Source organism: Terrapene carolina, unplaced genomic scaffold, assembly GCF_002925995.2.
Source record: "Terrapene carolina triunguis isolate 2854851 unplaced genomic scaffold, T_m_triunguis-2.0 Scaffold35022, whole genome shotgun sequence".
Lineage (NCBI taxonomy): Eukaryota > Metazoa > Chordata > Testudines > Emydidae > Terrapene > Terrapene triunguis.
This window is the reverse complement of record NW_020699373.1, coordinates 895728-908991: the sequence shown is the minus strand read 5'-3', so window position 1 is coordinate 908991 and position 13264 is coordinate 895728. Positions and strand designations below refer to the sequence as shown.

The following is a 13264-nucleotide window of genomic DNA, read 5'->3' as shown; positions in this document are numbered from 1 at the left end:
TGGGCTAAATTTCCTAGAGGACCTCAATCCAGCTTCAAAAGGCTTTTTTTAATTTATTTTTTTAACATACAAAACCTTTATCTGCAAGAGCAAATGAAAATCGAGTGTATAAAATGGGTAGCAAGACATTTAGTTACTTGATTTGAATCTACAAATTTGGGCGGTTGAACCGTTAATTCATTACATATACAAAATTGTGGATAAATATTTATCCAAATTTAGTACCAAACCCATTAATGTTTTTACATTGATATGTGTGTTCCCTTTTCTTTCAATTCTTAAGAAGAATGTTTATTTATATCTGGTACTCTTAAAAAGTGAAGGACTAGGAGAACTGCCTAGAGGCAGACATCATTTGCATTTTTCCACATATAGCTCTGCTAGTGCATATCAGCTTTGACCTGCACAACCCCCGTTTCTATATTAAAAAGCACTATAGTATCCTACAATAGCTTCAAATGTTAGAGTAAACATAAATAGCCTCAAATGCTACAGTAACGCTAAAACTGCAGCGTTTGGGGCACTTACTGTAGAACAATGTACTTTTGTTTGTTTTAATTAGAGTTATTCTAATTCTGTCTCTCTCTAGACCCGAGAATGCTATAGTAATTGTATCAGATTGTGTGGGTTCAAAAGGATTTATGATGTGAAGGACTACCCTCTAAGGACTAGGATGAGATCATCAATTTATTTTTACTTGTGACCTACTGTAAGTCAGGATTGCATCCAGGCTGTTAAAAGTGCATTAACCCATTACAGTACATAATTTCCCAATTCTTCTGAAGCTCCGTTTTGAGACATGAACACCATTTTAAACTTGACCAAAGAACTCTCATAAATTGATTTGTACTGTCACCTGAAATTGTAACTGAGGAAAATATAAGATATGGAAAAAAAAACTTTTTTTAGTTAAAAGATGAAACACTGCTATAAATGCCTCATGCCTTTTTAGTGTTGTAAACGCTATAAAATATCTAGAGCACTATCAGATTGTCTTTATATTTTATATGTATCTGTCCAAGATCATTTAGACTGACAAAAATTCTGTTTTAAATCATCATCATGATAAACTGTCTGTACTTTTTTCCTCTTTTTTTTCTTTTTTGGTGTAAATGGAGGGCAATTGTTCTTCACTTCTCACCTGTCAGGTTTACTGCTCCATTTTAATGCGGCAAAGAGGGGAAAAAAGGTTAAATGTTAGTTGGCCAATGGCAAGAAGAGTAACCATGACAACAGGAGATTCAAGAAATGGTGTTTTACAATGAGGACACAGAACTTACATAAATTACAGAATGACAGCTCATCAAAACATTTAATGCCTTCTAATCATGGAATAAATGGAGGACACAAGGTTAAGTTCAAAGAGTCTTTTGCTGCTGAAGAAAATATTTTTGTATTAATATCACATTCCCTTTTGGTCATCACCTACAAAATAATGCCACAATCAATTACATTCCAGGAGGTTGCAGATGCTGGATATATTTCTGAATTTTACTTACAAGCTGGAGAAAAGACTTTCATCTAACCTAGGTACAGGGAAGTTTAGTGTAACACATTTTTTTCATTAAAAAAAGGCTAAATGGATGAGATATTCCTATAGAGTAACTAAGACTTGCACTAAATTACAAAAGATTTTTATCCGGTTTTACGCAACTAGGTAATAAAATGTCAGAAATTATTTTTAAAAGGTCTCTTGACAACTAAGGTAATCCTAAATCTTTCCCCAATAAAATATTAAATACTCTTTTTTGCTTTAAAAGAAATAGCTCATCTTAGATCTATAGTGCATGACCTATAAAAATGGGTGGAACTGGAAAAAGACTTTATTACTTGCTATCAACAGGTCACATAATTGAAACTATTCCCAAATACCAAAAACATAGTGTATCATCATGATAATGTGGGGAGCTACAAAGATTTTATTGCTTGGAAGCTGCAATGACCCTATTACTTACAATGGGTACTAAAATCTTTATAGTGCCCTGCAACATCACAGATCTTTTTCTTTTTTTAGAGTCTCTCCATTTTTTCCTTAGAATCATGTTAGTTACTATGGCGCAAATCTGGAGCTCCTTGCTAAGTTTTTATTCAGTCCTTACTTGTTCTGGCAAAACTCCACTGGGCTCAAAAGGATTTAAGATAACATTCCAAGCCTCTGAGCAGATTCACACAGCTGCCATTTAAACAAAAATCAACCTGCTAAAGAAATGTTTCTTTCTGTCTCCTAAACACGGAATGTCTTCCAGAAACAACACTGATTAAAGTGAGTTCCAGGATAAGCAACATCCAGCCTTGCATCCATGGTGGGTTTCAAGTTAGGTATCTCGTGAGCGTTCAGAAACACAGAAATCAGACATAGGAATTTAACACCAGTGAAAGTTGATATTTCAGCGGGATACATAATTTCTTTCTAGCCCTGGCAAATCCTGAGATGTTGGATAGTTTTTAGAGATTTCTAACATTTATTAATTAACATTTTCCTCTCCCTCCAAGACATGTGCTGTTAAATTCATATGGCCAAATTTACAAGTGAATCTAAGGGCTAACTTGCAGCTTTAACAAGTGCCCTGCATGTGAGGCAGCATTTTGTTGCACTGCCCTAAGAACACCCTGGGTGATAAGTTGTGACTCTCAGAGTTGCAGTCTGCCCATCAGTTATCCTCCTGTTCTGGGGGAGACGTACTTTGTACCAGCCCTACACCTGATGCAATGTTTCTCCTCCGGTGCTCTGGCAGAGCTATGCTGCTTGGTGCATTGCTGGAGGCAAAGCCAAGACTCCATTCTCTGTCCACCTGCACAGGATTGGGAGCGTGAAGGATGCTTCCCCTTCCTCACTTATGTGGGTAGCTGACTCACTGAGGTAAGGGGGTGCCTTATGCTCCTGTACTGCCCTGTGTTGTTGCACAAGATGGGCTGTGGTATGGCTATGAATGAGTATAAGGAGAGTTTAAAGTTGTATAATTACCCCTTCCACCCATAAATGTATGTTTCATCAATTTAGTTTCTCCCAGATTCCCCTACATTAATTGCTGAAATTCACACTGAATTTAACAATGAATTTAACAACGGGTGTGTGTGTGTGTGTGTGTGTGTGAGACCAAAAGGGGCTTAACGGACACAAAATATAGCTAATGGCGAATAAGAGAATCTAAGATGATGCAACACACACAGAGGCCAAATAAAATCGACTAGTATGATTTTTATCTTCATGTTGTCATGTTAATTAAATATATAGAATTCTTTGGAAATTTTGGATACAGTTCTGATTTTCTCTGAGTATATATTACTAGCTTCTCTTTTGTCTGAATCAACAAAAAACAGTTTTCTTGAGGGCAAGAGTATAGCAAGAAAAGCAAGGGAAAAAAAGAGTTTTGCCCAGTTAGTTCACTTAGACTACCAAATCCTAAAGATGGGAACGTCTGTTCAGAATGTTTAAGGAACCTTTCTCAGTATGATTCTCTCCCTTCATTAAGGGTACGTCTTCACTACCCGCCGTATCGGCGGGTAGCAATCGATTTATCCGGGATCGATATATCGCGTCTCGTTAAGACGCGATATATCGATCCCCAAACGCACTCACCGTCGACTCCGGAACTCCACCAGAGCGAGCGGCGGTAGCGCAGTCGACGGGGGAGCCGCGGCCGTCGATCCCACGCCGTCTGGACCCCAGGTAATTCGATCCAAGATACTTCGACTTCAGCTACGCTATTCGCGTAGCTGAAGTTGCGTATCTTGGATCGATCCCCCCCCCCCCAGTGTAGACCAGCCCTAAGGGTGTGCAGTGAGTACCACTGCTTATCACATCATAATTCAGCTGGGTTTACAACCAATTTAGGACAAAAAACTCTTACTTCTATACTGAGTACCTCGATCAGTCTTAATCATGAAGGCTCTCAGAATGCAACTATGTTCAGTGACAGAGGGTGTGGTCCAATATTTTTCCCATTCATTTTTAGAAGTACTAATCCTCTTGATTTAAGATTGGATGACATTTGGCCTGCACTCTCACGGCTGAAGAAGAAAGCCTAAAATCTCTCAGATTTGGCATCTCTCAGCCTCACATCCTTTCAGCACGCCACTTATGACAAACACTGTCACATTCCTCTTTATGTTATATGAGGCCCATCTCAGTGGCTTTGGTTCAATCTGGAAAGCTATTTGCAACAGCCTCACAAATAACAAAGGTATCAGACACATACTCCTTGCCTTTGTAGGTAGTAAAAGCTTGACCCAGGCCACTTATCTACACTACCCAGGCCTCCTCCAACTGAGGGCTAGGGCTCATCGCTTTAAACGTCCTTTTATAAATCAGTCACCACTGCCCCTACATCATATTAAAATTTAATAACAGTAATGTTGAAATTGGCAGTCCATGTCTGTTCATAAAGCTGTCTCTGATCAAAAATCCTAGAAAAGAGGTAAGACTCACCCCTGTTTAAAATACCTCCTTGGTTCCTTTCCTTCAACAGACATGGTGCCTATATCCCCACACTTTCCCCCCCCCCACAATACTGCTTCCCTTTTTGCCATAATCATTTTTGGTTTGCTACTTTTTTACTGGGTAATATGGATTTTTACTGTTTCAGACTTCTGAGACAGTTCTACTCCCTGTTCCAGGGTTAGCTCAGACATTAACTGTGTTTTTTTTCTGAAAGTTCCTTAACATCCCAACTACTAAATGATATCTTATATGTTCTTCCTTACAGATATCAAAGTCACTGGGCTCTTTTTGTTCATCAACGTATTTATAAATTCTTCCATGTTTTGAATAGGTTCAAAGCACCTTATAAAAGAATACCCATGCATATATTCCTTTTTTTTTAATACATCCAATATATCCACACAAATGTCATATCCTAATTTAATTTACCTCTTGATCTAGCTCAAACCCAGTTTATATTACTTTATATGTCTGTAAATGGTTGTAAATGTAACGTACACAATCCTTATTCACTACCTCTGAATTTGGCCCAGGGCTACAAAGCCAGACAGCCTGTTTTAACAAGCAAAAGGATATGGAACAAAACTCCAATAAAAATGTTTTAAAACTCTTAACACATTTCTAAAATGTTTTTTGGGAAAAACTGTCAAAAATGCCGAGAATATATGTTGGTTTGATATAAAGGAGTTTGATTGGCATCTGTTTGGGATAACCTATCTAACTTTGTCTCTGGTGAGCTGGCAGCTACTCATGCCAAAAAATGGATCCAGTCCCTTTCAGTGAAGCAAGGGATGTGAGCGTTTTGTGTCCATTAAGCCCCCTTTGGTCACACTCCCCCCCCCCTAATTGGGACCCTCAACCTCAGTTCTGCCTGTTCATCTAGATAAGCATTTATACATTACTCTACCAAAAAGCATCTGATGCATCAGTGTCTGCAAGCAGAATCCCACAAGTGAATGAAGCTCCTACTTTGTTAACAGTGAGCATTCCACATCATCCTTTCTGCATCATCTGATAACTTCCCTTATTAGGCCAAGTCTATGCACAGAATTGAACCAATATGACTAAAGTTATGATTTTATACTGATTTTGCTAAACTGGTGCAATTTTGTCCGGGGGCACTCTTACATCAGTTTAAACCTGGCTTGTATCAGTTTAACCTGCACCTGCAAATTCACAGAAACAAGCTGAGATAAACACTTATATATTGATACAGCTCCATCCACAATAGGGAGTTACACCAATTTAAACGTGGCAATATCTCATATTAATTTTGTTAAACTGGTACATAATTATATGTAGACAATTCCTTGAACTCTAAAAAATATAGATGGGTATCCTCCCAAACATCTCTAGTGCTACTAGCAAATAAAAGATGCAAAATGTGCCTTCTATAGTCTGCATATGGGATTCCCTTTGCACTCTTGACCAAGAAATTTTTACCTGCTCATGTGGTGTACCTCTAGAGCTTTTTGGCAACACACCGTGAAGGACGTAATTATGGGTATAATCAATATTCCCAGGGTAGGTATGGATCTGCCTTATATTTTGACGGGATTTGTTTTGGTTTTTATTTTAGTAGCTTTGAAGGTATTGTATTAGAGATAACCGAAGTAGTGACAAGAATTGAGTATTTCACTTCCAGCCTGTTTCCAATTACCAGATTTTATAATGACTGATAGCCACAAGGAGGGGCTCACAATTAGATTGGCTCAGACGGTAGGTACTAACAGAAACATTCATGAGGCATAACATCTGCAAGAAACAGAATGATTTCTGTGCTGCTATATGATTATGATCCTAAAGGGCATCTTTATAAATATATGTCTGTTTGGATTCCAAAACAGAGGTTGCCTCAGGACTGTTCTTTACGCTGAACACAGTATTTCTCTTTCAGAAACCTGAAGGCCTCTGCATCCATCTTCAGCTGTTTTAGACTGCAGACATTTGGGGAGGGGGGGAAATCCAGGACGTTTGAGGCTTATGAAGATTTTTTTTCTTCATCAGAATAGGTACAGTTACAATCCGATTGCTTCGCAGAAAATAATTTAATTAAATGTAGAGTATTTAAAAAAAATACATCCCCACATCTTTACTGCTTCCTCAGATTTTCATGGGTAGTTTTAGTCAGACATATTTGAGGCTTAATGATGGCTCAGACGCTAACAATTATACATTACCGATATACTTTCAAAACTGTTTTGGGTAAAGAAAAAAATCAAACAGTAAAACTTTGAATCTGGGCTTCTGACCATCTTGGGTATTCCTCTTCTCCACCTTGCACATTGTGTAGTCATTGACATTTGTGAAAAGTAGGTGTAAAAGGCTAGGAAGCTTAAATGATAGTACTGTACGCAGACTTTGCCTGCACTTTGCATAGGTGTAAATGACTGAACAAGGTATAAGGCAGTGGAGAATCTGACTCTCAAATAATGGCAAAACCTAGATCTGTGTCTTGTGCAGCGTGATGTAACATACACAGGGTGACCAGATAGCAACTGTGAAAAAACGGGATGGGGTGCGGGGTAATAGGCGCCTATATAAGAAAAAGTCCCCAAAAAAGGGACTGTCCCTTTAAAAATGGGCCATCTGGTCACCTTAAACATACAGGATGAAAAAAGAGTCAGCAAATGACTCCTCAAGTTTATGATCAGATTCCAGTGTTAGTAGCAAATGATTACTGATATTTTGTTAATCCTGGGGTACAGGAATGCATGTACATACATGGCCAAACTGAGGCCTGATTTCAGGAGGCACAACTCCAGTTACTTTTAGGGAGATGAGAATTGTGTCTGTTCACACCAGGACTGAATGTAACCTATAACGTATTACCATTACAATATTAAATAGATAAGTAAAAAAAGTGAAATGATTATATGGATACACGTGTACACATACACTAATGTACATATATACGTAAAATACAAAAACATTTTTAATACCCCAAATTGCAATACAGTGTCATCAGCAAAAGAGTGAAACCAAATCACTATAACTATAGGGAAAACTCAAAGTAACTTTTCAGTTCTATACAAACTAAACAAAATTTCTTTAAAAAATATAGCAAGAATCCACAGGATGACATCTAATATATAGAGTATGGCACAACAACTTTTTATCTGATCCCACTGTATCTTAAAATGGTCAAAATATCTAAAAGTCACCTTAGTTTAAAAAGAACTATTTGGTAAACTTACCTTTTATAAAGAAGTATAGCTATAACAATGCAGATGATAAACACCACTGCGAGAACTGGTCCTACAACCCAAATCAAGCCTTCTTCTTCATCTGTAATTGGCTGGGGATCGAGATCCATTGACACAACAGGATCAGAATATGGGCTGGTTGCATACATGGTCTGTAAGAAAATAAGATCCTATTCAACGATAAAGTAATGGGCATGAGAAATAACTGTGCTAGAACTAAATAAATGTACATGGAATATAATGGCATTATAATACCCATTGTTATTTCTTCAAATCCTACACTATATAGATTAAAATGTAAATAATTTATTATTATTACAATTTTATTTATATTGTATCAAAAGTATGATAGGTGTATACAGAGAAATGAGGAGACAAGGTCTCTGCCCAGAAGATTTCACAATCTCAGTGAGCAATGTAATGATGAAGAATTGGGGAGATGATGTAACAAAAGAAAATGACTAGCAAAGTACAGTGGATGATTTGTTTGTTCACTTCTTTGTTTTGTTTGCACTGCTGGGAAGGGAAGAGGGAACAAGAGTTTAAACGCTTCCTGGAAGAGGTGTGAAAGAACTGAAAGAGTAGAGGACAGAATTATAGTGGACAGTCAGGAAGGCAGGGTTAAATATAGGGATATGTTGGGCAATAGTAGCACGCCGCTTGGTCAGAAACAATGGGACAAAGTGGAGAGTGCAAAGAGGCAACAACAGAGAGCTAGATAGGAGCTAAGTGGGTTAGGGACTTGAAGACAAGGGGAGAGACTATGAAGAGAGGCTGGACATAGAGCGTAGAAAAGCTAGATAACTTTGGAAGCAATGTAGCTGAGATATGACGAAAGCTGGATAAGGGTTTAAGCAAAGAAAATAGAGAGAAATGGACAGATTATGAAGATATTGTAGAGACAGAGGTCTACTATGGGCAAAAGATACAGAGAGGAGTCACAGATCAATTCAGAGCCTGTAGCAGAGCAAGGATGCGGAGTTGTCAAGGGTAACAGAGAAGAGGGGAAGAAGGATGAATGCTGGGTAGAGGACAAGCAGCTCAGTTTTTGCCAGACTAAGCCAGAGTGGCTGAAGGCTGTGCTTTTTCCAGCCATGCTAGTTGTGTCAGTTCGGTTCACTGACAGGCCACTTTATGGAATACTCTGTTCATTTGGGAGCTTTGCTTAACCAAACTATGGGTAGAGTCACACCAGGGTGTCAGCACTAATGAAGCAAGGAGGAGGAAACTTGATGGCAACTTTATATGCGATGCAGGCCTTAGCAATGACACCATAAAGAAAGATGTTTTCACTTCGGATTAGATAATTACTAATTTCACAGGTCAGAAAAGTTTGAATACAGACGTGGTTACATCTGAAAATTGCTTTAAATAGTTGCGATAAAAAATGATTACGCGGTACTGACCAATGATATCATGTTCAATTGTCTTGTCATATAAGTGAATAAATGGGTTAATATGAATAAAAACATTTAGAAACTGACTATATGAAAAACTGACAATGGTTGTCTGTGGGACAAGCAAGCACATCATTTACCATTTGCTTTTGTTTTTTATAACAAATTTTCTTCTAAGGTATGAAGAGTTGTTTAATCACTTGCGTTCCATCATCCTGCTTAAAGGAACCTTGACCTAGGTATTTTTCTGCTTCAATGTTAATTGAAGATGCAGAAGATTCTGCCACTGGAATATTACTTTGCCTTCAGCCTCTCTTTCCTGAGCAAGTAGAACCAAATGCTGAAGCCAAAATGTGATAACAAACTACCCCATGGGAATAGGCTGAACCAAAGAAGAGATATGAAATCCTTGATGTCTACTTTTACCTATAGGCATTGTTAATACGGTTAGATTTTTAAGACAAATCTATTTTCTGATCATTTGTAAATGCTTAGAGTTAGGTGCAGGAGAAATGCTGTGTAGAAAGTATTCTGCCTGTGCAGAAGAAATACTCTGCTAGAGTGCAAGATTCAAACTCTAGCAGCCTCTGGAACTGATGTGTTGAGAACAGAGCACAATGGAGCATGGGACATAGATGCTCATTTATCTGACCCCTCTTCCTTCCCTATGGCCAGATCCACAACTACAAAATCCTATCACAGATTCTGGATACCATGTTTAAGTTGTAAACATCCAAACCAAACCTTTTTATGTTCATTTATCTTTAAGGCAGTCAAAGTCCCAAAATCAACAATGTTAGACATTACAGCCTTAGTTAATATGTAAAATTACAGAAGGAGCAAAACTTTGCAAAGAAAAGATTGAATCTTAGTATGGGTAATTTGTGAGTATAGCTTTTCAGATATCTAACTTTCTACCTAAAAGCTGTCCTATTTTTCAACTTTAAGATTTAATGACGTGACGCGTATGCTCAATTCACAAGGCCACTGGCTCTTCTATCACCAGCTGTAAATCATCACTTAGTCACTTTTTTTGGTTAACTTTTCAATGGTGTGTAGGATTTTATTAATTAACAGATTTTCCATTCCATTGACACAGTCTTTGCAATCACTGTAAGACAGAAAGAGGAAAAGGGAAACTTTTGTTCTATATTAGAACGTCCTTAAAGCAGTTATTCCATTTTCAAATGAAGCCACAAGTGGTAAGTAGACTAACTAGAACTTCCTCCTCGTTTTCAACTAAATAAACTCTCCACACATTTAAGGCATTGCCAGACACTGGAGGTCTTTGACTAGACTTCAGATTACTGTTACAGTAGGTTCAGCTGGCTGAGCACAGCAAATGTATCTGTCAGGCTTAGGAATCAATTAGAAAGACACTATGCGACATATTGCATGTTCAAATGTTAATGTATGAAGCAGCATCTTTCCACCGTCCTATTTCTATCTTTGTTTAATTATTTTTTTTACTGTTTTACTTGCAGCTAAAACAAGTCAAGCATAAAGGGACATAAGAATAAGATGAATTACATAATGGGAAGAGACAACTCATTATTTAAATCACCTCAGGAATTCTCCTTATTATTGCATTATTTTCTCACTTTCTTACATTTCACTGATAAAGTTGGTAGCAAATTACTATCTCTGAAGAAGCTAGCTGTGCATGTCTCTGATTAGATAGATCTTTCCAAAGATTTTTGGTAACAAACACCATTGTCTCAATGGTAGTCCGCAGGCAAGAAAGGAACATTTTTTACACTGTGAAAGATATTGCTATGAAGCTCATGCCTCAGTAGTTGCATCACAGATGTCATGAAGCAAGGCCTGTAATTTGCAAAGGATCAGAATAATGCTAATAAAAGGTGATCTTTACCCTTCAGTTACAGAAGCAAATAATACATTAAAACGCACGCAGAACGATTACCTTCTAGCCTGAGAGATCGCTGTAAATAAGCAAGGAAAGACACTGACTTTTGAAAAGCACTGACATACCCAGTAGGTAAATGACCTTTTGTGAGTGGACAGAGGAGTGATCGTGTGAACAAATACTATAAGAAATGAGTGAAGGTAAACTTAGGAATAAAAACAACTGCAGCAAAAACATGCAGCCCACTTACAGATTCAGAGTGCTCCATTACAGCCAAAACAAAGAAGACATATTCTTGACCGCTTTGGAGTTGCTTATTCTCAAAGCCACCATACTGCTTTTTATCCCCCAGGGTGAACTCAGTAGGAAGAACTTCAAAGTGAGCTGCAATGTATGGCTTTAATTCAACTTCTCTCCCAAAACGAATGCTTCTGCGTTTCCTAACTATCTCCTTAAGTAACGGGGGGGGGGGGGGGGGGGGAAGGAGAGAGAGAGAGAGAGAACAGAAAGATAACTGTAAGCATTAATGTAACTTATTGACAGTTTAATGGGAAAACTTAATTCAGGGCCAGGAACTATCAAAATACCATTTATGCTCATTTCATGGTGCTTGTCAGTATCACTAAATCTCAGTTCTTGCGATCCTTAAATTTTTGGCCTTTCCTGTTAAGATAAGATACTAAATTGCAATTGCACTGCTCAGATTATAAACATGGGTCAACTAGATCAATTTTCAGTGCCTGATATCATTGTCCATGCTAATAAAACCCTACAGAATTAATTTCTACAATGCATTACACCTTTTCTCTGAAAAAAAGACAATTTGTTGCATAATATTTTTTTATATGTATGCAGCAGCCACACTGTGACCTCTAACTTAATACAGTGAATCCCAATAAAGCAAATGAACTTCCCTCCGAGGAAGGAAATTGAAAACAATACAAAATTGAGGGGGAAAAATTCCCAGCCTGTGAAACTCAGGTTTCATTACCTAGGTTTAATTTTTCAGGGGGACTTTCTAAAATGCAAACACTATCTTTCTAGCACCATTCAGTATTACGAAGAGTTTAGAATACAAACAAACAACATCATCATCCATATTCACAAAATAGTCCATTGGATTTCTATAACAGCTTTCATCTGAGGCTCTCCAAGAACTTTACAAATAATGAATCTCAAATACACACACACAGTGAGGGAGGTAAAATTAAATTCATTTTACAGATGAGTAAAGGCAGGCAGAAAAGCTTAAAGGCACAGTTTCTTGATGCACTTATCACCCACAATTCCAGCTGACGTCAATAAAAGTTTCAGATGCTCATCATCACTAAAATCAACCTTTAAACAACTTGTTCAAGGTCACACAGCACTTCAATGGAAAAGCCAGGAACTGAACCCTGGAGTCCTGACACCCAGACCACTTTCCATCATAACAGTTAAGCACCAGAACTTAACATACTCAACGGAGACATAAACTGTGTAGCCTGCCTTTCAAAATGTAAACTTCCTTTACCCCATTAAATATTTGCTCTGATGAACAAAGCCAAAATATACATCAGGGTATTTGGCAGTAAGATTAAATACTAGCTCATGTTTGTATGTTAACTAATAAATGAAATAAAGCCGACCTGGTAAAGCCACTGATTAATTACTTATTTAAATGGCCAAATGCTTATTCAATATCTTTTATCACATTGGATATACTGACATTAAGCAAATACTAATTTGACTCATTTAAAAATAGCCTGAAGTTTTCCTGCTTGACAAGTGATGACTGCTAAGAGTGTTCCCTCATTTTTCACCCATAAAACTTATTCATTGTCCTATTTTAAAGTAAAAGCAATAGACTCAGTCTCCAACCTTATATTCTTCCAAGGTCACACAGTTATTTTGAGTTCTTCTGCTCCCAGACAAAACGAACAAAATGGGTAAGTTTTCACTACTTTGTTAAGTGTAGGAGGCAAGTCTCCAGGGGAAAGTTACAGATCAGTAGCAAAGAGATTAAAATATAATTTCTAGTATATATTTTCATTTTAAAAATATGCTTAGTCGGGGAAGCTCTAGCTGAACTCACTTTTTCAGTATTACACTGCAACTTAGATGGCATTTCTCTTTGCCATCCCCAAAATGGAACAAGTATTTCCTAATTATGCATCAAACAATCCAAAAGCACACAAAACAAGCAACCACTCCTTTCTCTGGGATATGACTTAAACTTAACTCACTACTAAAACAAAGTTTGTTAACACTGATTAGCTGAACATGCCAGTTCATTAAAATTTTGAATCTCAAACAGGTTAAAATTAGAAATGGGCCCAAGATGCAAAATTTAGATACAAACTTCCTTAAAGGT

The 13264-nt window shown here is 37.5% G+C and overlaps 1 protein-coding gene across 1 annotated transcript in view; it reads right to left on the bottom strand.

The window, feature by feature from the left end:
* The window catches only part of LOC113405291 (receptor-type tyrosine-protein phosphatase delta), a 173087-nt gene that overhangs the window by 105604 nt on the left and 54219 nt on the right, over positions 1 to 13264 (bottom strand). The window contains exons 12-13 of the mRNA XM_029914316.1: positions 11162 to 11371; positions 7639 to 7799 (exon numbers count right to left, since the gene is read on the bottom strand). Coding sequence (XP_029770176.1) covers positions 7639 to 7799; positions 11162 to 11371 — 371 coding nt within the window. The remainder of the gene's footprint in view (positions 1 to 7638; positions 7800 to 11161; positions 11372 to 13264) is intronic.